We start from the raw sequence: 25,878 nt of genomic DNA, 5'->3' as shown, positions 1-25,878 counted from the left end.
ATAACCTATGGACTCACTCGCAACAACAACTCTACAAGTCATATTCTCAATACTATTTATTACTATTTTAATTATTGATTTTTTTGTATTTGTATAGTTTGTTTTCTTTGTATCCTTGTACCATTCTTGTCTCACAGTGAAGGTGTATGTGCCTAGAAACCAGATTTCACCCTTTCCTTTTGCACTCTAAATCAGTATTGCACGTGAAATTAGCCAAAATAGGTTACAAACAGCATTAAAGTGATTTGCACCCAGAAAAAAAAATGCTGATAGAGGTTTATAAGATTATGAGTGGTATAGACAGACAATATCTTTTTCCACAGAGAGTGGTTGGTGCCTGAAATGCACTCCCAGGGTTGGTGGTAGAAGCAGAAAACATTAGAGAAGTTTACATAGGAACATAGAGAATGGAAGGATATGGGCATTCTGTAAAGGTTCAAAAGTTCAAAATGTGTATGCAGTGCACAACTGAAAGTTGTCTTCTCCAGACAGCCATAAAATACAGAAAACCATAGAAGTATTTGAAAGAAAGATATCAGTTCCCCCCACCATGAAATGAAAAAGAAACAAATGCTCACAAAACCCAACCCCCCACCCCTCCCTTGAACAAAATCTAGCAGATCACCCAAACCCCCAGCCCTTCAATCAAGAAAGAATGGGCGAGAACACGAAAATAAAAACAGAACTGAAAAAGACCACTATGAATTACAGTCTGATCCATTAATCTCAGAATTTCAGTTGGTTCAGAACAACATTGTGGGCCAAAAGGCCTGTTCCTGTGCTGTTCTGACGTATTTGTATACATGGATTTTCTTTGTTTTTGTGTAATTTTTCATTGTGTTTCTTTGTATCTACTGTGAATGCCTGCAAGGAAATAGAGTTTGGTATTGTATATGGTGACATATATGAATTTTGAACTTTAATTCTTATTTTGAAGCAATTTCTCCTGCAATCAGGGAGGAAATGCGGACTTGTTGTGAAGGGAATCCCTTTTTCAGTCGGTTACCAGACTGAATGCACCCAGTGTACAGGGGCATTTTGGGAAATGTAGTTCCGTTCTCCGCTTGGCTGTTGATTACTGTACTGCCCCAGCTGGGGACGTTTTATGCCCAGTCGGTTGTCGCCGTTCCTCACTCCTGTGTGGGGAAGTCTCGCCCCCGCTATTGCGAAAGAGAGAACTTCACCGGTTTGGGAGGTCGGCTGCCTCCGGGACCGATTCTCGGCGAGCGGTGAGAGCGGCCTCAGCCAGTCGGTGGTCATGTCCGGAGCTGGCAGCGTCCCTGAGGAAGTGGACACCGACGACTGCTTGGTGAACTACTCTTATATATTTAGTTCTGATATTCTAAAGTAAGTTGTTTTATGTGTCAAGTAGGGAAGAACTTGGGAAAGAAGAAGCCCTCACCTGTCAAACATTTCCCCTCATTTAATATGTTCCTGACAGATCTTCCTGCGGCCTCCTCTTTGTTGTGTCAGTTCCCCATCGGACTGCATTTACTGATCTTAAATATATATATTTAATTGCTCTTTTAGCATCCCAAGCAATCCAGCCTGACAGCCACACGGTAAAGAATTATGAGAAATCACCAGTCTCTGTGAGTTCTAACATATCTCAGTTTTAAATAATTATCCCCTAATCTTGTAACTATGTCCTCTCATTAGAGAATTTAACATGGTTTGAAACGTCTTGACATTATGCCTCTCAGGGAAAAAAAACTTCAATTATTCTAAACTCCAAAGATCATTACCATGTTTTTTTTAGCTATTTGTGGTAGCACGTTTATCTTATCTTGGGAATTATCCTGGTTGGCAAAATAAAAGAGATGTAGAGTGAATTTGGGCCTATTATGTTTCAGTTATGGATAAAGACTCCTGTTTTGCTGCATAATCTCCTGCTTATGAGGTTCCCTAAGACTTCTTTCCCATGGGAGAAGACTTGCACAGTTCTCTGTGAGTCCTTTCTACTTGCCGAAGTTATGGTTCTGTCTTTCTTTGAATGAATCTGCAAATCCAAAAGTCAAAATCAGAATCAGGTTTATTATCACCAGCATGTGACGTGAAATTTGTTAACTTAGCAGCAACAATTCCATGCAATACATAATATAGAAGAGGGAAATGATAATAAACAAAATAGTAATAATAAATAAAAAGTAAATCAATTACAGTATACATATATTGAATAGATTTAAAAACATGCAAGAATCAGAAATTCTGTATATTTTTTTTAAATGAGGTAATGTCCAAGGGTTCAATGTCCATTTAGGAATCCGATGGCAGATGGCAGATCTGTTCCTGATTCGCTGAGTGTGTGCCTTCGGGCTTCTGTTCCACCTACCTGATGGTAACAGTGAGAAAAGGGCATGTCCTGGGTGCTGGAGGTCCTTAATAATGGACACTGCCTTTCTGAGACACTGCTCCTTGAAGATGTCCTGGGTACTTTGTAGGCTAGTACCCAAGAGGGAGCTGACTAGGTTTACAACCCTCTGCAGCTGCTTTCGGTCCTGTGCAGTAGCCCCTCCATACCAGACAGTGATGCAGCCTGTCAGAATGCTCTCCACAGTATGACTATAGAAGTTTTTGAGTGTATTTGTTGATGTGCCAAATCTTTTCAAACTTCTAATGAAGTATAGCCGTTGTCTTCCTTTCTTTATAGCTACATTTATATGTTGGGAGGTTAAATCCTCAGAGATCTTGACACACAGGAACTTGAAGCTGCTCCCTCTCGCCACTTCTGATCCCTGTAGAAGGCTGGAGGCCGAAGAAAACAACCTGTCCTGGGGTTAGAAGGCTGTGTCTGTGCATAGGAGGAAGGGAGGATGGGGCTTGTTTTGATGTTGTGTTTTGTTTTGTTGTGATTTTGTGTTGTTCTGCAGAGCACTGTGGGCATGCTTTGTAGGCACTGGAATGTGTGGTCACACTTGGAGGCTGCCACCAGCACATCCTTGGGTTGTGTTGGTTGTTAATGCAAATGACACATTTCACTGTAGGTTTCAATGTACATGTGATAAATAAATGTGAATCTAAAATCTGAAATTAATTACTGCCATCTCTCATGAACAGGGACAAAGTTGCATTCATCACAGGAGGAGGATCAGGCATTGGATTCCGAATTGCTGAGATTTTGATGAGGTTGAAAAATGTCTGTGTGTTTATGTACTTCTGTGAAGTTTCTCATCATTAATGCCTGAAGTGATGGGGTTTGCCCTGTCTGATGCCCATAGTGTGCCAAAAGATACACGTATCCCTTTGCAAAGGAACAGTGGAGCCTTGCAGGTCCACGTGCCCATTCTGCCTTTTAGTTATATCATGGCTGATCTGTGTCAGTGTGACAGCCCTTGTGGTATCCCTCTAATGCAGGGGTTCCCAACCTGGGGTCCATGGACTTCTCAGTTAGTGGTCAGGAGTCACGGCATAAAAAAGGTTGGGAACCCCGTTGTAATAAGTACCAAGCTCAAATGGGCCAGGTCGTTGCCATGAAGTTATTTTCCACAGTCCAATATTCTCAAGCTGTCCAACAGGATGATGCTGGGATGGGGAGAACAGCTGGGGAAGGGTATCTTGTTTATTGTGGATGCTGTTAAGCCATTTGTGGAAAGAACCCTGTCTCAGGGGATTTATTAATGTAGAGCTACAGTGTGGAACGAGCCCTTCCATCCTAATGAGCTAACCGCCCAGCAGCCCACCAATTTAACCCTAGTCACAGGACAATTTATAATGTCCAATTAATCTGCTAACTGATACATCTTTGGTCTGTGGGAGGAAGCCAGAGCATGCGGAGGAAACCCACATGCACACGGGAAACATAAACAAATTTCTTACAGACGGCAACGGAATTGAACTCTGAACTCCCAATGCCCCGAGCTGTGATAGGTCACACTAACCGCAACGATTTCTTTTGTTTTAAGTTAAATATATTCTCCCTTCCAGTTTTTCTGCCTGTGCTACCTTGAGTCCTGGAGTCATAGAAAAGTGCAGCACAGCATGGAAACAGGCCCTTCAGCCCATCTAGTCTGTGCCAAACTATTTAAACTGTCTAGTCCATTGACCTGCACCTGGACCATACCCCTCCAATCCATATACCTATGCAAACTTCTCTGGACTGTTGAAATCAAAATCACATCTGCCACTTGCACTGGCAGCTTGTTCCACACTCTCACCACCCACTGAGTGAAGTTTCCCTCATGTTCTCCTTAAACATTTCACCTTGATCTCTAGTGGAAAAAGCTTATTTGCATTTACCCTGTCAATACCCCTCATAATTTTGAATGCCTGTTGCAAATCTCCACTCAATCTTGTACATTCCAAGGAATAAAGTCCTAACCTATTCAATCTTTCCTTATAACTCATGTCTTCTAGTCCCAGAAACATGCTTGTAAGTTTTCCTGGTTTTCTTTGATAAGGTGCCATGTATGAGGCTGCTTAACAAGATAAAATCCTATGGGGCTACAAGAAAGATACTGGCCTGGATAGAGGCAGTGGGTGGGAATAAAGGGGGCCTTTTCTGATTGGCTGCCAGTGACTAGTGATGCTCCTCAGGAATCGGTATTGGGACCGCTACTTTTCACATTGTCAGTGATTTAGATAATGGAATTGATGGCTGTGTGGCAAAGTTTGCAGATGATACAAAGATAGGTGGAGAGGTAGGTGGTGCTGAGGAAGCAATGTAATTGCAGCAGGACTTCGACAAATTGGAAAAATAGGCAAAAAAGTGGCAAATGGAATAGAGTGTTGGGAAATGTATGATAATGCATTTTGGTAAAAAGAACAATAGTGCAGACTATTATCTAAATAGGGAGAAGGTTCAAACATCAGAGGTGCAGAGGAACCTGGGAGTCCTTGTGCAGAACTCCCAAAGGTTAATTTACAGGTTGAGTCTGTGGTAAAGAGGCAAATGCAATGCTGGCATTTATTTCAAGGGGAATAGAATATAAAAGAAAGGAGATGATGCTAAGGCTTTATCAGACACTAGTCAGGCCGCACTTGGAGTATTGTCAACGGTTTTGGGCCCCATATCTCAGAAAGGATATATTGTCATTGGAAAGATTCATGAGGAGGTTCACAAGGATGGTACCAAGGATGTAGAGGTTAACATATGAGGAGCATTTGGCAACTTTGGGCCTGTACTCACTGGAATTTAGAAGAATGCGGGGAGATCTCATTGAAAACTACCAAATGTTGAAAGGACTAGATAAGGTGGATGTAGAGAGGATGTTTCCTCTGGTGGGGGTATCCAGAACTAGAGGACATATCCTCAAAACTGAGGGGTGACCTTTTTGAACAGAGGTAAGGAGGAAATTTTTTAGCCAAAGAATAGTGAATCTGTGGAATGCTGTGCCACAGACTGCGGTGGAGGCCAAGGTGTACTTAAGGCAGAAGCTGATAGTTTCTTGATTGGTCAGGATATCGTAGGATATGGCAAGAAGGCAGGTGTATGGGGTTGAGTGGGATCCGGGATCAGCCATGATGGAATGGCAGAGCAGATTCAATGGACTGAATGGCCTAATTCTGTTCCTATGTCTTATGGTCTTTCCTGTAGGTAGATGACTAAAACTGCACACAATACTCCAACATACACAAAATACTGAGGAACTCAGCGGGCCAGGCAACATCCATGGAAATGAGTAAACATTTGACATTTCAGGCTGAGACCCTTCATCAGGACTCTTCATCAGTCCTGGTGAAGGGTCTCGGCCTGAAACATCTGCTGTTTACTATCTTCCATAGTTGCTGCTTGGCCTGCTGAGTTCCTCCAGCATTTTTGTGTGCATTGCCTTGGATTTCAGCATCTGCAGATTTTCTCATGTTTGAGACACAATACTCCAAATTAGGCCACACCGACATCTTATACAATTTCAATGTAACATCCCATCTCCTGTACTCAATACTTTGATTTATGAAGGGCAGTGTACTGCCACTTTCAATGAATTATGGATCTATATTCCCAGAACCCTTTGTTCTACCACACTCCTCAGTGCCCTACCGTTCACTGTGTTAGACCTACTCGTGAAATGGGTATCCTGACTGCAGGAGCTGTGGCCACCTCCGGATTAGAACAATGGAATTTGAACAGTAACTTTTAGCCAATATAGACTAAGAATTGTTGTTCTGTTCTGTTGCAGACATGGATGTCAGACGGTTATTGCCAGCAGGAGCCTGGAACGAGTGCAGGCAGTAAGTAGACGTGCTTCGCTGATGTAGAAAAAGAGAAGAGTAGAAGAAGCAGCAGTGGCCATTTGGCCCCTTAAGCATGGCCCACCCTTCAGTAAAACAATGGCCAGTATTCTACCTCCTGCACTAAACCCAAGTCACACCCAAGTCAAAGTAAGTTTATTGTCAAAGTACATACACTGTATGACACCATATACAATCCTGAGATTCATTTTCTTGCAGGCATTTCAAGGAAAATAAAGAAATGCAATAGAAAGCAAAAGATAAATAGAGACTGACAAACAGCCAATGTTAAAAAATAAATTGTGCAAATAAAAAAATAACTCTGTGGAGAACATAAGTTGTAAAGAGTCCTTGAAAGTAAGTCTTGAGGTTGTAGAATCAGTTCCTTGTTGTGGTGAGTGAAGTTATCCACACTGGTACTGGAACCTGATTGTTGTAGGGTAATCACTGTTCTTGAACCTGGTGCTGTGGGACCTAAGGCTCCTGTCGGATGGTAGTGATGAGAAGAGAGCATGATCTAGGTGGTGGGGTTCTGTAATGGATGCTGCTTTCTTTTGGTAATGTTCCACGTAGATGTGCTCAATGCTGGGAAGGCTTTGCCTGTCTTAAACTGGGCTGTATCCAGCATTTTCTGTAGTCTGTTCTATTCCTGGGAATGGGTGTTGCACACAGCTAGGATAATTCTGTTGAAATCCAATAGTCTGTCAGTCTCCTCTTGTGTGCAGTCAACGACACAGCCTTCACTACATCCCTTCCATACAGAATTCCTAAAGGTCACTGTCTTCCTACTTGCTTACTTACTGCCTATTACGCCACTGACAGTAATCCTCCGTCTCTGTCTGTCCTTGGCCACCTCCTCCCTTATGGCTCAGGGTCCTTGTTTCTGCCATTGTGGAACAGCGCCAAATTGTCTTCGGTCTCTCGTGTTTGCTCCACCCTTCAGGGGTCCAGCAAAGTGCTGTCTTAATGATGGAGTTGGCATCTCTTCTCATCATGTGCCCAATTCATCTACAACACTCCCTTATGATAATTGTGGCCATGACCTCTTGATGACACTGAAGGAGTAGCTTGTGGTTGGAGATCTTTCTTGGCCAGAAAATACTGGGGATCTTCCAAAGGCTCATGTTGTGAAATGTCAATAGCTTGGCAAGGTCGCTCTCTGTCATGTACCAGCATTCACAGCTGTCACTATCCTCAGAGTAAGGACATTTCTTCCCAAGCCACAATGACATAACCTGCCTCAAGAAGGCAATATCCATCATCAAAGATCCACCATCAAGTTCAGGAACATCTACTTTCCTTCAGCCTTATTGAACCATCCAGCAAAACCCTAATCATTACAGTCTGGCAACATTCTCATCACTTTGCACTAAAATGGGCTTTTTTTTTTAGTTCTAATTGTGTTCTTCTTGTAAAAAGTGTGTATAATTTGTGTTTCATTATCAGAATCAGATTTATCATCACTGATATGTTAGGTGAAATATCATCTGCCATCAGATTTCTGAATGGACAATGAACCCATGTACACTACCTCAATTGCTTTCTTATTTTATTTTGTTTTCTTTTTGCACTATTTAATTCAATTGTTAAAAATATATTTCTAATTGTAATTTATAGTTTCTATCATGTATTGCAATGTACTGCAGCCGCAAAACAACAAATTTCAAGATGTATGCCAGTGACATTAAACCTGACTCTGATTCTGAAATGTGTTGTTTTATGGCAGTAGTGCTGGACAAAGACTAAAAAATCTACAAATTACAAAAATAAATGGTGTAAGTAAAAGGCATACTGAGGTACTGTTCTTGAGCTCATGGACTATTCCAAACTGATGGCAGAGGGGAAAAGACTGTTCCTAAAACAGACCAGGTTCCAGTATCTGCGTCAATAACTTTATTTCCTATCAAAATGGGTAATCTTATATTTTCTCTCCATTCAATTCCAACTGCCAGCTCCTCACATTTTGCCTATCTCTGTGTCTCTTCCCCCAACCTGTTCCCCAAACATTCTCCTCCCTGCTTACGCTGCATCTATAAATTGTATAAATGCCTTTCTTTACTGATCCTTTACAATTGCTTGCTTGCCAATAGGTTATTGGGGTTGAGTTGGGACTAGGTTGTACAAGTAAAGGAGCTGGATTATGTGTCCAGAGAGGAACTGTTAACCTGTAGGATAATGAACTGTTAGCACAAAGTAACATCTCATAACAATATATGAAACATTGCTACTCAATTCAACTTCCACAGTTAGTCAGTATTGCCTGCTAATCTTCAAATCACTGCTCCAACCACTCATTTCATCTCTTTCTCCCTCACTCTCCCTCAATTTCTCTCTCTCTCTGCCTGCCTCTCTCTCCCCGTGTGTGTGTGTGTGTGTGTGTGTGTGTGTGTACACACACAAAATAAATAAACAGATAAATAGACAGATAGATTGATAACTAGATAAATAAATAATAATTTAAAAAAAGAAGGAAAAAAACACACCTCCACAGTGAGATGCAATCTCTGCAGGAAATCTGTGTCTGTGAGAAGGTCACACAATCAGCCATGTGATGTTAACCAGTTATCTGGCTCAATAACTGTTTCAGAAAGGTTGATTGAAGGACAAACGTTGGCCGAGACAGGATTTGTTTGCTTTCCACTTATTTATTTAGAGATACAGTGGAGAACAGGCCCTTCCAGCCCAGCAACTCACTGATTTAACCCAAGCCTAATCACAGGACAATTTACAATGTCCAATTAAACTACTAAACACTAGGTCTCTGGAAACCAGAGCACCCAGAGAAAATCTAGGGGCACATGGAGGGAATGTAGAAACTTCTTACGGATGGCGTCCGAATTGAACTCTGAACTCCAGCACCCTGAGCTGCCATAGTGTTGCACTGATCGCTACATTACGGTGGCATCCGATTAATATTCCTTTTCATCAGAATCTATTTCCTGTGCTGTTGCTGACTTTTTAGCCTGTCTACATTTGAGCTGAGTAGGACAAAGGGGGAGAGAAAAGTTGCAACAGAAACAACTGAAAGAATGTAATGAATTGGGAGTCATAAAAACATCGCTGTAACTGCTACGCGACCGGGGCGCCCCACAGTATCATTCAGTTCTGATGCCTTCTGGTTGTTGCGCCCCAGGGCTGGCATAGTTTGTACAAGTGGCGTCTTATCATTGCTAGTGTCAGCTGGTTTTTCCTGGGATACTGCTTTGTTTTTAAATTTTTGGGATTTGGGCATCTCTGGAACATCAGCATTGACTGCTGCTCCCTCATTACAGCATTCCCCTACCCTGCTGCATCGATCACCGAGAAAGATGTGGTCAGCGGGCACATAGGAACACCACCACCTTCAGGTTCCTCTCTGATCATTGACTTCAGGAGGTCTGTGAGCTAGTCCTCATTCAGGGATCAGAGCTGGAGATGGTCAGCTACTTTAAATTCCTGTGTTGTCTTTTCCAAGGATCTGTCCTAGGCCTAGCACTTAAGTCCAATTACGAAGAAAGCACAGCAGCACCAGGAATGGAAACACCAATTGCCTTGAATGGAAGAACCTACAAAAAGTAGTGGATACTGCCCAGTCCATCATGGGTAAGCTCTCTCCACCATTGAGCACATCTACAAGAAGCCACGTTGTAAGAAAGCAGCATCCATTATCAAGGACCTCCACCATCCAGGCCATGATCTTTTCTCGCTGTTGCGAGAAGAAGAAGGTACAGGAGCCTAAGGACTCACATCATCTGGTTCAGGGACAGTTATTACCCCTCAACCATCAGGCATTTGATCCAGAGGGATTAACTTCACTCACCCCATCACTTTATTGTTCCCATACCCTATGGAGTCACTTACAAGGATTCTTCATCTTAAGTTCTCAATATTTATTGCTTATTTATTTTTTATTATTTCTTTATTTTGGTACTTGCACAGTTTGTTAATATTTGCATATCAGTTGGAGGTGGTCTTTCATTGATTTGTGTTTCTTGTATTTACTGTGAATGCCTGCAAGAAAATGAACCTCAGTGTAGTGTATGGTGACATATATGAACTTCAATAATAAATTTACTTTGAACTTTGAAGTCATGCATCCTGTCGTGGAACTACATCACTGTCTGTAGGAGAACCTGCATCAGAAGGACTGCAGCACTATAAGAAGCTGGGTCACCACCACTGGCAATTAGTGTGGGCCACTAGAACTTTTCTGGACCGATGGAGGCTGAGGGGAGATCTGATTGTAGTTTATAAGATTATGAGAGGCATAGATAGACAGACTTTTTTGCCAGAGTTGAAATGTCGAATACCAGAGGGCATGCATTTAAGGTGTGTGTGTGTGGGGGGGGGGGGGGGGGTTAATTTCAAAGGAGACATGGGGGCAGGTTTTTTTTCCAAAGAGTGATGGATGCCTGGGATGGTGCAAGAAGCAGATACAATTGGGATTTTTAAGAGATACTTCAACTGATCCATGAGTATCAAGAAAATGGAAGGTTATGTACACTGTATGCAGAAGAGATTAGTTGATTTTGATTACCAATTTAATTTGTTCAGCACGACATTGAGGACCATGGGGCCTGTTCCTGTGCTGTACACATAGAGTGCTGGAGGGACTCAGCAGGCCAGGCAGCGTCTAAGGAAAAAAGTACAGTCAACATTTTGAGCCAAAAGCCTTCAGCAGGACTGGAGAAAAAAGCTGAGGAGTAGATTTAAAAGGTGGGGGGAGGGGAGAGAAACAGAAGGTGATAGGTGAAACCTGAAGAGGGAGGGATGAAGCAAAGAGCTGGGAAGTTGATTGGTGAAAAACCATTTTGTGTGTGTTGCTTGAATTTGCAGCATCTGCAGATTTTCTCTTGTTTGTGATTGGATTACTACACTTCCAGGGATGCCTAACCTGAAGAAGTGCAGCTCTTCCCTTCAATGGGAGTTCATTGAAACCCTCTCTCACTGCTCCCCCCTCTGTGATCCCTGCTGCTCTCCTACTCTTTAGCCATCCCTCCCCCTTCACCTTTCACCAATTTGGTATTCTGGTGTTTCTCTCTCCCCTCCCCACCTCCCTACTCACCTTTTTTTCTCCAGACCTGCTGAAGGGTTTCAGCCCAAAACGTCGACTGTGCTCTTTTCCATAGATGCTGAGTTCCTCCAGCATTTTGTGTGTGTTGCTCGGATTTTCAGCATCTGTAGATTTTTTTCTTGTCTGACCCTGTGCTGCACTGTTCTATGTTCTGAGGTGTGAGGACAGATGAGGGAGGAGAGGAGAAGGGTGAATGGGGAATGTACAGTAAATAGTGAGGAGAATGGGGGTGAAATTACCAGAAGATAGATAAATCGATGGTAATGCCATCAGGTTGGAGGGTGCCGAGATGAAAATGAGGTGTTGCTCTTCCAAGCCGAGTGTAAGAATAATCTTTCATTCTGATCCAGTCTGCTGCGAAGCTGCGTGCGGCCACTGGGCAGCGCTGTCTCCCAGCGTCAGTGGATGTTAGGAAGCCTGAGACCGTCATTGCTGCTGTGGAGGCGGCACTGCAGGAGTTTGGGAAAGTTGATATCCTGGTGAACAGTAAGTCTGAGCTTGTAATTCCTGTTCGCATCAGGGGCAGAGGGGAGGTCCACAAGATAAATGTCCACTTGTCCTGGCAAGTCAACGTACCTATTGGTCCACAGGACACCTTGACCCGATGGACACAGAATTTTGGAGTATATTCAGTTCTGACTGTACGATTCAGATTTTGATTAATTTATTTCTCACATGTACATTGAAACATTCAGTAAAGTGCATGGTTTGCATTAACAACCAACACAAGCCAAGGATGTGCTGAGGGCAGCCCAGCATGTGACATTCCAGTGCCAACCTAGATCATAAAACGTTACAGAACAGTACAGGCCCTTCAGCCCACAGTGCTGCGCCAACCTCTAAACCTACTCTGAGATCAATCTAACCCTACTTAGCCCTCCATTTTTCTATCGTCCAAGTGCCTATCCAACAGTTTCTAAAATGCCCCTAATGTATCTGCTTCTACCAGCTCTCTGGCAGGGAATTCCAAGCACTTACTACTTTCTGTGTTTAAAAAAAGAGAGGCTACCTCTGACACCCTCCCCATACTTTCCTCCAGTTACCATAAACTGTGCCCCCTTGTTTTAGTCATTTCTGCCCTGAGAAAAGTCCCTGGCTGTGCACCCAGTCTACGGCTTTTATCATTCCACTGGCATTTGTCATGAAATATGTTGTTTTGTGGCAGCAGTACATTGCAAAATGTAAAAATACTATAAATTACTATAAGATATATATATTAACAAATTCAATTAAATAATTAGAGCAAAAAAAGAAAAAAAATGCTAGTGTTCATAGGTTCATGAACCATTCAGAAATCTGATAGTGAAGGGGAAGAAGCAAAGGTTGGGGGTGTTGTGGATTGTATGGAGGGCTGTCACAGGTTACAGTGGGACACTGATAGGGTGCAAAACTGGGCTGAGAAGTGGCAGGTAGAGTTCAACACAGATAAGTGTGAGGTGGTTCATTTTGGTTGGTCAATTATGATGGCAATATAGTATTAATGGTAAGACTCTTGGCAGAGCGGAGGATCAGAGGGCTCTTGGGGTCGGAGTCTATAGGCCACTCAGAGCTGCTGCACAGGGTGTCTCTTTGGTTAAGAGGCATACGGTGCATTGGCCTTAATCAATCATGGGATTGTGTTTAAAGCTGAGAGGAAATGTTACAGCTGGTCAGACCCCACTTGGTGTACTGTGCTCAATTCTGGTCACCTCACTATAGGAAGAATGTAGAAACCATAGAAAGGGTGCAGGGGAGATTTACAAGGATGTTGCCTGGATTGGGGAGCATGCCTTATGAGAGGTGATCTGATAGAGGTGTATAAGATGATGAGAGGCATTGATCATGTGGATAGTCAGAGGTTTTTTCCCCAGGGCTGAAATGGCTGCCACGAGAGGGCACGGTTTTAAGGTGCTTGAAAGTAGGTATATTGGGGATGTCAGGGGTAAGTTTTTTACGCAGAAGGTGGTGAGTGCATGGAATGGGCTGCCAGCAATGGTGGTGGAGGTGGATACAATGGGGTCTCCTGGATAGGTACATGGACCTTAGAAAAATAGAGGGTGGTGGGTAACCCTAGGTAATTTCTAAGGTAAGAACATGTTTGGCACAACTTTGTGGGCCGAAGGGCCTGTATTGTGCTGTAGGGTTTCTATGTTTATATGTTTCTAAGCGGTTCTTAAAATATTGAGTGTGTCTTCAGACCCCTGTACCTCCTCTTCGATGGTAGCAATGAGAAGAAGGCATGTTCTGGGTGGTGGGGGTCCTTAATGATAGATGCTGCCTTTTTGAGGCAATGCCTTTTGAAAATGTCCTGGGAAAGCTAGTGCCCGTGATGGTATCAGTCACCTCTTATCCGTATTCTCAATGTAGCCATAGTCTAACATAGTCCAGTGTCCCTTACTGTTAGTAAGGTCCTTCTTTCTTCCCTAGGTGCAGCAGGAAACTTCCTGTGCCCTGCCAGTGGCCTATCATTCAATGCTTTCAGGACTGTCCTGGAGATTGACACAATCGGAACCTTCAACACCAGCAAAGTCCTGTATCAGAAGTGGTTGAAGGTGAGCCTTGTCTGTCCCAGTGGACAAAATGGATAAATCTGACTAATGCTCCTGGTTATTTATTTGCAAACAAGAGAAAGTTTGCAGATGCTGGAAATCCAAGCAACACACACAAAATGCGAGGAACTCAGCAGGCCAGGCAGCATCTATAGAGAAAAGCACATTCGATGTTATAGGCCGAAACCCTTCGGCACAACTGAAGAACAAAAGCTGAGTAGTAGATTTGAAAGGTGGGCGGAGGGGAGAGAGAAACGTGAAGTGGTAAGTGAAATTTGGAGGGGGATGATGAAGCAAAGAGTTAGGAAGTTGATTGGTGAAAGAGACAGAAGGCCATGGAAGAAAGAAAATAGTGGGGGGAGGAGCACCAGAGGGAGGCGATGGGTTGTCAAGGAGATAACGTGAGAGAGGGACGGAGGATTGGAAATGGTGAAGGGGGGTTGGGGTGTGGCATTACTGGAAATTTGAGAAATCGATGTTCATGCCATCAGGTTGGAGGCTACCTAAACGGAATTTAAGGCGTTGCTCCTCCAACCTAGGTGTGGCCTTATCCCAACAGTGGCAGAGGTCATGGATGGACATATCGGAATGGGAATGGGAAGTGGAATTAAAATGAGTGGCTACTGGGAGATCCCATTTGTTCTGGTGGACGAAGCATAGACGCTCAATGAAGCAGTCTCCCAATCTACATCAGGTCTTGCCAATATGCAAGAGGTCACACAGGGAGCAACAAACAGATGGAGACAGTGAGATCGAGAAAGAGAAGGGAAGTGTCGGAACTGGACCAGGTGAATTTGAGGGCAGAGTGGAAGTTGGAGGCAAAGTGGATGAAATCCAAGTTCAGCCCAAGTGCAGGAAGCAGCACCAATGCAAATGTCAGTGTAGCGTAGGAAAAGTGGGGGACGGACACTAGTGTAGGCAAGCAACATAGACTGTTCCACATAGCCAACAAACAGGCAAGCATGGCTGTGAGTGGCCATTGGCTACCTCTTTTGAGTGAAGTAAGTGGGAGGAGCAAAGGAGAAATTATTTAGACTGAGGACAAATTCCACTAGGCGGAGGAGAGTGGTGGGGGGGGGGGGGGCGGTGGAGGTGTATTGGGACTGGACATCCATAGTAAAAATGTAAAGATGGAGGCCAGGGAACCTGAAATTAGATTGAGTTAAGTAATCTAAACACGAGATTCTGCAGAAGCTGCAAATTCAGAATAATACAAAATGCTGGAGGAACTCAGTAGGCCACTTCCCTCTTCCTTTCCAGTCCTGATAAAGTGTCTCAGGCAAAGAGTCAACCCTTTATTTCCCTCCGTAGATATTGCCTGACCCACTGAGCTCCCCCAGCATTTCGAGTGAGTCAAATATTCCCACCATTAAAGCTCATCTACATAGAGCGTTGTTGCAGGAAAGCAGCTTCTATCATCAGGGGTCCCCATCACCCTGGTCATGTTGCCTTCTCTCTGCAGCCATCAGGAAGAAGGTACAGGAATCTCAGGACCCACAGCACCAGGTTCAGGAACAGTTACTAACCCTCAACCATCAAGCCCTTGAATTACTTCATTCAACTTCACTTGCTCCATCACGGAACTGTTCCCACAGCCTGAAGACTCAAATTTCAAGGACTCTTCATCTCACGTTCTCAATATTGCTTATTTATTTATTATTATTATTTCTTTCTTTTAGTATTTGCAGTTTGTTGTCTTTTGCACACGGGTTGAATGTCCATTTGGTGTTGTCTTTCACTTTTTTTATTATGGATTTATTGAGTATTCCCACAAGAAAATGAATCTCAGGGTTGTATATGGTGACATATATGTACTTTGATAATACACTTGGAACTTTTTTTGGTGAACAAACTAAAATTAGGAATATTCCAGAGTCAGAGTTGGAAGAGAACAGGGACCTTCCAGAGTGCATGGACGTAACTGCAAGCCGGATGTCCGTGAGTGCGAGGGTGTTGGGCAAAATGGATTTGAAATGAGTTAGGAACAGAACTGAACTTCAGTCCTTTGTTGGGACTATTCTGATTCGTTTCCTGTTTCCACAATGGCAAAAAATATTAATACGGAATCGATCATTATCTCCCAGTTTTTTTGTAGTTAGGGCCTGTTTCATCAAAACAATAGGTTCTTGGATCCAAATCAATCAGATAGAAAGACACAAACTGCAATTATCTATGTAGAACTGTAAAACTACACTTATTAGGTCAGAACAGAGCCTGCATTTAAATAGTTAGTGCGTTGTGCACGGGCCCCTCTCACTGCAGTACACCTTCCACTTGATCCATGCACTGTTCATGATCAGCTGTCAGTGTGACGCCTTGAAGAACTTCTCCCAAGCTCCATAAGCCCTCTACATTTATACCCTTTCCACTGATGTTAAACACTGCAGTAAGTGGACCAATACCTGGCAGCATGTCAAACTTAGAACCAATCATCACTTGTCACCACTCTTAACAAGTCACACCCTGATGTTCAACTAACTTTCCTGTTGCCACAGTATTGCCTTTCATGGTGCAACCTGCAGCTTCTGCAGATGTTTCTGTTACATTCAAGGCCACAGTGATGGTGATCTTAAATGTGAACCCTTTACAATATAGGGGTGGATGTGACCATGGTTTGTCATTCCAGATGGGGCAGCTGTGTCTCATTTCCAGACTGGGATTGTCCTCTGGAAGTTCTCCTGCTAACTCAGCTTGTAAGATACTAATAACTGAGACCTGCAGACCATCGAGTCAGAGAGCACTACTGCACAGAAACAGGCCCTTCAGCCCATCTAGTCCATGCTGAACTGTTATCCTGCCTAGTCCCATCTGGTCCATAACCCTCCGTGCCCTTCCCATCAATGTACCTATCCAAACTTTTCTGAAACATTGCATTCAAACGCACGTTCACTACTTCCACTGGCAGCTCATTCCACACTTGCATCACCCTCTAAATGAAGGAGTTTCCCTTATGTGCTCCTTAAATATTTCATCTTGCACCCTTAACCCATGACCTCTAGTTCTAACCTCAACCAACCTCCTGGGAAAAAGCCTGCTTGGATTTACTCTGTCTATATCTATCATAATTTTGTAAACCTCTATCAAATCTCCCCTCAATCACTTACGCTCCAGGGAGTAAAGTCCTGACTTTAGCATCCAAATAAGCATTTGAGTAGTCAATAGACCAAATGCTAATGAATATTCATGATCGCCATGGTTAGCATACATGTAATGGGCCAAATAGTCCAATTCTGAGCAATACCCCTCTATGACCTGAGTTTGTTTAGCTTCTCGATGCAAGCTGTGATTGAAACTGGTTTGTCTTTGTGTTGAGCCAGTGAACTGCAAACAACTTGAACCTAAATTTTCTATCACAACAAAAAGGCTGCTGTGTAGAAAACAAAGTTCAAAGTAAATTTATTAACAAAGTATACAGATGTCACTATATACAACCCTGAGATTCACTTTCATGCAGACATGCACAGTAACTATAAAGAAACACAATAGGATCATTAAAAAGCCATATACAAGAAGACGGACAATCAATGTACAAAAGACAACAAATGGCTCAATACAAAAAGAAAAGAAACAAAAACTATTAATAAATAAATAAGCAATAAATATCAAGAACTGCAATGAAGTCCTGTAATGTGAATCCGTAGGTTGTGGGAAATGTTTGGTGATGGGGTGAGTAAAGCTATCCCCTCCAGTTCAGGACCCTGATGGTTGAAGGGTTCTAACTGTTCCTGAATCTGATGGTGTGGATATTTATGCTCCTGTACCTTTCTCCTGATGGCAACAGGGAGATGAGAGCATGGCCTGGGTGATGGGGGCCCCTGACAATTGATGCTTCTTTCTTGTGACAGTGTCCCATGTAGATGTGCTCAATGGTGGACAGGTTTTTTACCCTTGATGGACTGGGCTATATTCACTACATATTGTAGACTTTTCCATTCACGGACATTGGTGTTTCCATACCAGGCTGTGATGGAACTACCTTTGTCCTTGAACGGAAAAGCATACAAAGCAAGGCAAGTAAACTGATCAAGATTACCAACATCAGACGTACAGTACTGTTCATGAAAAGCTGCCAGTGAAAGCAAAGTAGATGTTATTGTGAAAGTTTGTAGAAAGTTTTGTCTGCCATTCCTAACCCTGAGTGTTCCCTCAGGACCATGGTGGAGTTATTGTGAATATCACGGCAACACTGAGCTACCGGGGCCAGATCCTCCAAGCCCACGCTGGCTCTGCCAAGGCTGCTATAGGTAGGTGTGTACTGTAGGTACTAAACAGTTCCTGATCTGAACTGCTGTCCTGTTGCCAGAAATACAAAACCATAAGACATAAAAGTAGCATTAAGCCATTTGACACCTTGAGTCTGCTCCACCAGTCAATCGTAGCTGATTTATTTTCCCTCTCAACCCCATTCTTTTGCCTTCTCTCCATAACTTTTGACACTCTGACTAATGAAGTACCTATCAACCTCCACCTTAAATATACCCAATGACTTGGCCTCCACAGCCACCTGTGGCAATCAGTTCCACAGATTCACCACCTTCCAGCTAAAGAAATTTTTCCCGACTCTGTTCTAAATGGATGTCCCTCAATTCTGAGGCTCTGCCCCCTGGTCCTAGACTCCCCCCACTACAGGAAGCATTCTCTGCACACCACTTTATCTATGCCTTTCAATATTTGGTAGTTTTAAATGAGATCCCACCCCCCCCCCCCCCCCACAGGCTTGGAACTACCAAAGTCTCTTCATCTGTTAACCCTTTCATTCTTGGGATCACTCTCATGAACCTCCTCTGAACACTTTCCAGTGCCAGGCCACCATTCCTTAGTTGCCAGTCCTACCCTGTGTTTGCATGGCTCGTGGTTTTCTCCTCCGGAAGTCAATAATCAACTCCTCGGTCTTGCTGACATTGAGTAAGAGGTTGTTGTTGTGGCACCACTGGGCCAGATTTTCAATCTTCCTCCTATACTGTATGCCGAAATGTCACAACCTTTGATTCGGCCTATATCAGTGGTGTCGACAGCAAGTTTAAATATGGCATTGGAGCTGTGCTTAGCCACACAGTCATTAACTGTAAAGCAAGTAGAGACTGGGGCTAAGCACACAGCCTTGTGGTGTACTTGTTCTCTTAATTATTGAAATCAAACCCATGTCCATCACTTGCACTGGCTCCTCTTTCCACACTCTTACCACCTGAGTGAAGAAATCCCCCTCAGGTTCCATTTAAACACTTCACCTTTCACCCGTAATCTATGACCTCCAGCTGTAGTCTCACCCAACCTCAGTGGAAAAAGCCTACATATACTCCTCATAATTCCATATACCTCTATCAAATCTCTCTTCTCCTTGTGCTGCAGGGAATAAAATCCTAACCTATTCAACTTTTCCATAAAGCTTAAGTTCTGCAAAATCTATGTAAATTTTCTGTGCACTTTTTTAATCTTATTGAAATCTTTCTTGTCGATAGGTGACCATAACTGCACACAATGCTCCAAGTTAGGCCTCACCAACATCTTCTACAACTTCAGGATAACATCCCATCTCCTGTACTCATTACATTGATTATGAAGGTTAATGTGCCAAAAGCTTTCTTTATGACCCTTTCTATCCATTACATCACCTTCAAGAAATTAGGGACCTGTATCCCCAGGGTGTTTTATAGCATAAGACCGTAAGATATAGCAACAGCATTAGGCTATCTGGTCCATTGAGTTTGCTCTGATTTATTATTCCTCTCAATTCCATTCTCCTGCTTTCTCCCCATAACCTTTGATGCCCTGAATAATCAAGAACCTATCAAACTCTGTTTTAAATATAATGACTGGGTCTCCACAGTCATTTGTGGTAATGAATTCCACAGGTTCAACATCCTCCTCATCTCTCTGTATTAAATGGACGTACCTCTATTCTGAAGTTGTGCCCTCTAGTCCTAGACTCCCACACTACAGGAAATATTTTCTTCATATCCACTGTATGTAGGCTTTTCAATATTCCATAAGTTTCAATGAGACCCACTCCCCATTCTTCTAAAGTAGTGAGTACAGACCCAGAGCCATCAAACGTAACATGTAGTAATTAACTGGGAGACGTGACTACCATTCCGTTGCACTCACATCCATCATCATGAAGTGTTTCAAGAGTCATGAGGCACATCAAGACCCTGCTACCCTTCACTGGACCCCCTGCAGTTTGCGTATCGTCCCAACTGCTCAACAGATGACGCCATCACCACCCACCCTCCACTGGGCCCTCACCCACCTGGACAAAAAAGTCACGTACATTTGAATGCTGTTCGTAGTCTTCAGCTCAGCATTCAACACAATCATTCCTCAGCACCTGACTGGAAAGCTGAAACTGCTGGGCCTGAACACCTCCCTCTGCAACTGGATCCTAGACTTCCTGACTGGGAGACCTCAGTCAGTCCGGATCGGGGGCAGCATCTCCAACACCATCACACTGAGCACGGGGGCTCCCCAGGGCTGTGTGCTCAGTCCACTGCTGTTCACTCTGCTGACCCACGACTGTGCAGCAACACACAGCTCAAACCATATCATCAAGTTCGCCGATGACAAGACCGTGGTGATCAGCAAGAACAACGAGTCAGCATACAGAGAGGAGGTGCAGCGGCTAACAGACTGGTGCGGAGCCAGCTGTATCACTGCCTGGTTCAGGAATTGCACCGTCTTGAATTGCAAGACTCTGCAGTGGTAGTGAGGTCAGCTGAAAAGATCATCGGGGTCTCTCTTCCCGCCATTACAGACATTTACACCACATGCTGCACCCGCAAAACTAACAGCATTGTGAAAGACCCCACGCCCTCATACAAACACTTCTCCCTCCTGCCATCTGGCAAAAGGTACCAAAGCATTTGGACTCTCACGACCAGACTGCAACAATTTCTTCCCACAAGCATCAGACTCCTCAATACCCAGAGTCTAGACTGACATCTACATCATTTATTATTATATTAAAATTTGTCCTCAACTGTGTCTATTGTCTTGTTTATTATATTACTTAATTATTGTACTGGCCTGCACTGTTTCATGCACTTTGTGTAGGTCTGTAATCTAGTATAGTTTTTGTGTTGTTTTACGTGTAGCCTTGAGTTGTCTCACACAGTCTAGTTTAGTTTCATGCAGCACCATGGTCCTGGTGGAACGTTGTTTCATTTTTACTGTGTACTGTATCAGCAGTTTATGGTCAAAATGAGAATAAAATGTGACTTGATTTGACTTGACCTGCTCCATTTCCCAGTGGAACTGCATGCTGAATTAGACTTGTTGCTTTAAAAAAAATTCCTAACTGACCACAGCTTGCTCCCTGTTCTCTACAGACGCAATGACAAGGCACCTGGCAGTAGAATGGGGACCTGATAACATCCGTGTGAACAGTCTGGCTCCAGGCCCCATAGCTGGAACAGAAGGTTTTCGAAAGTTGGGTAAGAAGTCAAGTTCAAGTTCAAATTCATTGTCATCTGACTATATTTTATTTTTATTTATTTTATTTAGTGATACAGTGCAAAACAAGCCCTTCTAGTCTAACGAGCAGAAACTGCCCAGCAACTCCCCTATTTAATCCCAGCCTAATCACTGGACAATTTACAATGACCAACTAATCTACAAACCGGTATGTGTTTGAACTGTGGGAGGAGATCCACACATTCTACGGGGTGAGCGTACAGACTCCTTATAGACAGCATTAGAATTGAACTCTGCACTCCAATGCCTCGAGCTATAGTAGTGTCACACTAACCACTGTATTACCAGGGCACACAACCAAACGAAACAACGTTCTTCCAGACCACGGTGCACCCACAAAACATAAATTAGACACAGCACATCAAACAAAATATTGCCATAACTGTGTTAATGAAATTTAATTCAAAATGCATGCAGTGCACATACAGTACACAACTGGCTGTCCTAGTGACGAGACCTTAGTGACGCAGAGTACACATTAGTCTCACATCCTGAGGGAAGAAGCTGTTACCCAGTCCGTAGTCCTAGTCCTGATGTTTCTGTAGCTCCTTCCTGACGGAAGTGGGTCAAAGAGATGGTAGGATGGGTGGTAGGGATCTTCAACAATGCTTCGGGCTCTTTGGCTTCAACATTCCTGGTAAATGTCAATGTATGGAGAGACTCCATGCTTGCGGGCTGCCCCCAGCACATCCATAGATTGTGTTGGGTGTTGACATTTATGGCACATTTCATTGTATGTTTTGATGTACATGTGATAAATAAATCTGAATCTATGGAGAATTAAGACTGCAGATCATGAAAAGAAGAGATTCTGCAGATGCTGGAAATCATGAGAAACACACACAAAATGCTGAAGGAAGTCAGCAGATCAGGCAGCATCTATGGAGATGAATAAAGTCGATATTTTGGGCTGAGTCCTTACATTAGGATGAGGAAGACTGGGAAGAGACTGCAGAAGCTGGAATCTGAATTTAGAAGCAATCTGCTAGAAGAACTCAGTGGTCAGGCAGCATCATTGGAGGGAAATGATAGGTCGTTGTTTCAGGCTGAGATCCTTCATCCATACCAAAGATAAAGTGGAGATGGCCAGCGAATACACCTACTGCTTACCACCCCTTACCTAGACATACAGTATCGTAGTGGTTAATGTAAAGCTGTACGGCACCAGCGATCACAAATTGGGGTTTAGTTCTTATCACTGTCTGAAGGAGTTTGTACGTTTTCACCTTGTACGCATGGGTTTCCTCCCACAGGTCACAAAGAGGTATGGGTTAGGGTTAGTAAGTTGTGGCATGTTGGTGCTTTGCTGACAGTTGCGGGCTGCCCCCAGCACCTCCTTGGACTGTTGACAGAAACTACACTTTTCACTGTGTGTTTCAATGTACATGTGACAAATAAAGATCATCCTTTCAGAGATGCAGGAATCTGTAATAACATGCAGTCTGCTGGCGGAACTCGATGTTTCAGGTTGAATCCCGTAAGACAGAGGGAGGTGCCCAGTGGATCCACCTATTGCTTGCTTGCTCTTTGCCAGCTCTTGCTCTACCCTTCCCCTGCCCTCTTTATCGTGACTGTCCGTTTCCCTCCATTAATTCTGTCTGACCTGCTGAGCCACCAGTGGTTTGTTTCGGAATCAAAATCCTAAAAAAGTTTAACTTGTCTGGCATATTTCTGTTGTTTTGTGTTAGCAGTACTACATGATAATAAAAACTGTAAGTTACAATAAAAAGTAAATATTAAAATTAAATAGGTAGTGCAAAAAGAGCAGAAAGAAGTAGAATGGTAGTGTTCGTGGTACATTTAGGAATCTGATGGCAGAGGGAAGAAGCTGTTCCTGAAATGTGGAGTGTGTTTCTTCAGACTCCTGTACCAACTGCTTGATGGTAGCAACGAGAAGAGGGCATGTCCTGGGTGATAGGGGTCCTTAGTGATGGAAGCCGCCGCCTTGAGGGATTGCTTTATGAAGATGTCCTCGATGCTGGGGAGGCTCATGTCCATGATGGAGCTGGCTGAGTTTACAACTTTCTGAGCAGCAGTCCTCTGTACCAGACAGTGATGCAACCAGTTAGAATGCTGTGCATATGCATCTGTAGAAATTTGCTAGTCTTTGGTGACATAACAAGACTCCTCAAACTCCTAATGGAATATAGCCGTTGCTGTGCCTTTTCATTATGTGCATCAATATGTTGGGCCCAGGACAGAGATTCAGAGATGTTGACACCCAGGTGTGTTGCAAGCATATAGTGCTCAGATAGCAGAGCCTTACTCAGCGGACACATCACCCCTGGGTCACTGAGTTACATTGCCTCCTGCTAAAGCAGTGCCTCAGTTTTAAACTTCTCAAGCTTGTTCCTCCACCACCTGTGACTCTGTTATTCTTCACGTTAGCTGCTTTTCTTTAATTCCAGACTCTGAGTTTACACAATGTTTTGCTAGAAAAAAAAGGAAATAAAGGTTAGCTTTATTCAGGTTGCCCTATCGCTCCTTCTCAGGCTCATCATCTCCCTCCTCCTCCTCCTGTTTCTCCATCCTTCTCCTATCAGATTCCTTCTTCAGCTCCTTCTCTTCCATCTCTTCCCTCCCAGCTTCTTATTCCATCCTCCCTCCCACACTCACCGCCCTTTGCACTCCCCATCTCTCCCTCACTCTCTCTGCTACTTAAAACTGAGTTGTGAAAGATCTTTGATCTATACTGTTAAATCTGCTCCTCTTTTCAAAGATGCTGCCTGACCTGAGTGTTTCCAGTATTTTATTTTGTAGGTTGTTATGTCCAACAATGACGGTAGACGTGTACAGGAGAATTTTTGAAGTAGAAAAGCTGTTACACTGGGGCAGTTCCTCTCTCTGGATCTCAGAAATCGGGGTTTCAGTGGTATGAGTGGTTATCACTAACTGGGGTATTTCTTGCTTGCAGTAGGTGACCATGACTTCTGTGCCTGTCATGCCCTTTGCTCTCCATGAAGTGATGCAGAACTGCTTTCCTGGCTGCTGTTGATCTCATCCATTCACATGCTAGGACAGGCATGTCCCTAGCTCACTGGGGTATGAGGCCTGCCAGCTACCCTCACTAGGTTTAGCCCACCTGTTGAAATGGTGTACCGGGGTGTGGCCGCTTTCAAGAGCAAACAGCTACTTGGAGCCACAGGTGAGAGCTGAGTGTCCGGTGGGGGCCAAAGGTGGACAACCTGTCCCAGAGTGGATACAAGAAGCCCCTTCACCAGGGATGCCACCCCTCCCTGGACACCCCTTACACTCACCATATTTTACAGTGTAAGTAATTGTTTTATGGCTTTAAGGGCTTTACTATTCCTAGTTCTCTCTCTTTTCACCAGGTGGCTTGGCGCGGTTGGCAGAAGACCAGCGGAAACTGATCCCACTGCAGAGAGTGGGGACCAAGACAGAAATAGCCCATGGAGTGCTGTACCTTGTGAGCTCAGCAGCGTCGTATGTGACTGGTGCGTCACTTGTGATTGATGGTGGACACTGGCTCAGTGGAGCCAATAACATGTCGACCATGCTGTCACTCCTACAAACATCAGCCAAACTGTAAACCCACCAAGCTGTGAATTTTCAAAGGTGAATTACCTATAGTGTTTCAATGGAAGGTAAAATATGGGATGTGTCAAAGTCAAAATAAAATTTATTATCAAAGTACTTATATGTTATCATTGTTCCTTAAGGTTGTTATGGCCAGGGGTGGTAATGGGGGATAAGCTCTCACTACCCATTAAATGCTCCCAATGGCGTGCGTCTCAAATAGCCTCTGACAGCTCCTGGAAGTTTGAGAAATCGATGTTCATGCCACCAGTTTGGAGGCTACCCGGACAGAATATAAGGTGTTGCTCCTCCATTCTGAGTGTGGCCTCATCACAACAGAAGAGGAGGCCATAGACTGACATGTTGGAATGGGAATGGGGAGTGGATTTAAAATGGGTGGCCACTGGTGGACGGAGTGTAGTTGCTCAGCAAAGTCGTCTCCCAATCTCTGTCAGGTCTCACTGGGAGCACCAGGTACAGCAGCTGACTCACAGATGAAGTGTCGTCTCACCTGGAAGGACTGTTTGGGAGCCTGAATGGTAGTGAGGGGGCAGATGTGGCACTTGTTCTGCTTGTTCGGCACTTGTTCTGCTGGATGTGGATGCTGGTGGGGTGGTAGGTGAGAATGAGGAACCCTATCCTTGGTGGGGTGGTGGGAGGATGGGGTGCGCGGCATGGAAGAGATGCAGGTGAGGGCAGTGATGATGAAGGAGGAAGGGAAGCCCCTTATTTGAAGGAGGAGGACATCTCATTCGTTCTGGGGAAAAAAGCCTCATCTTGAGAACAGATGTGGCAGAGGTGGAGGAACTGAGTGAATGGGATGGTATTTTTACAAGTGACAGGGTGGGAAGAGGTGTATTCCAAGTAGCTGTAAGAATCAGTAGATTTATAAAAGATATCAGTGGATAAGCTGTTTCCAGAGTCCAAGAAAGGGGAGGGAGGTGTCAGAAATGGATCAGTTAAATTTGAGGGCAGGATGGAAGTTGGAGGCAAAGTTGATGAAGTTGACAAGCTCGGTATGGGTGCAGGAAGCAGCACCAATATAGTTATCAATGAAGTGTAGGAAAAGTTGGGGAGCGATACCAGCATAGGCTTGGAGCATAGAACGTTGCACTTGGCCAA

At 43.8% G+C, this 25,878-nt stretch overlaps 1 protein-coding gene across 1 annotated transcript; it reads left to right on the top strand.

Annotated features, from left to right (window-relative positions):
• The first annotated feature begins 1,028 nt into the window (after positions 1-1,028).
• On the top strand, positions 1,029-24,867 carry decr2 (2,4-dienoyl CoA reductase 2, peroxisomal). Its single transcript, XM_059978861.1, has 8 exons — positions 1,029-1,347; positions 3,058-3,126; positions 6,117-6,168; positions 11,572-11,707; positions 13,628-13,752; positions 17,900-17,993; positions 21,075-21,179; positions 24,552-24,867. The coding sequence occupies exons 1-8, from the start codon at positions 1,106-1,108 to the stop codon at positions 24,767-24,769; spliced, it is 1,041 nt and encodes a 346-aa protein (XP_059834844.1). The 5' UTR covers positions 1,029-1,105; the 3' UTR covers positions 24,770-24,867.
• The last annotated feature ends 1,011 nt before the right edge of the window (positions 24,868-25,878 follow it).

The sequence above is a fragment of the Hypanus sabinus genome, chromosome 9 (assembly GCF_030144855.1).
Source record: "Hypanus sabinus isolate sHypSab1 chromosome 9, sHypSab1.hap1, whole genome shotgun sequence".
In the NCBI taxonomy this organism is placed as follows: domain Eukaryota; kingdom Metazoa; phylum Chordata; class Chondrichthyes; order Myliobatiformes; family Dasyatidae; genus Hypanus; species Hypanus sabinus.
Note: the sequence above shows the minus strand (reverse complement) of the source record. Positions and strands in the feature narration are given on the sequence as shown.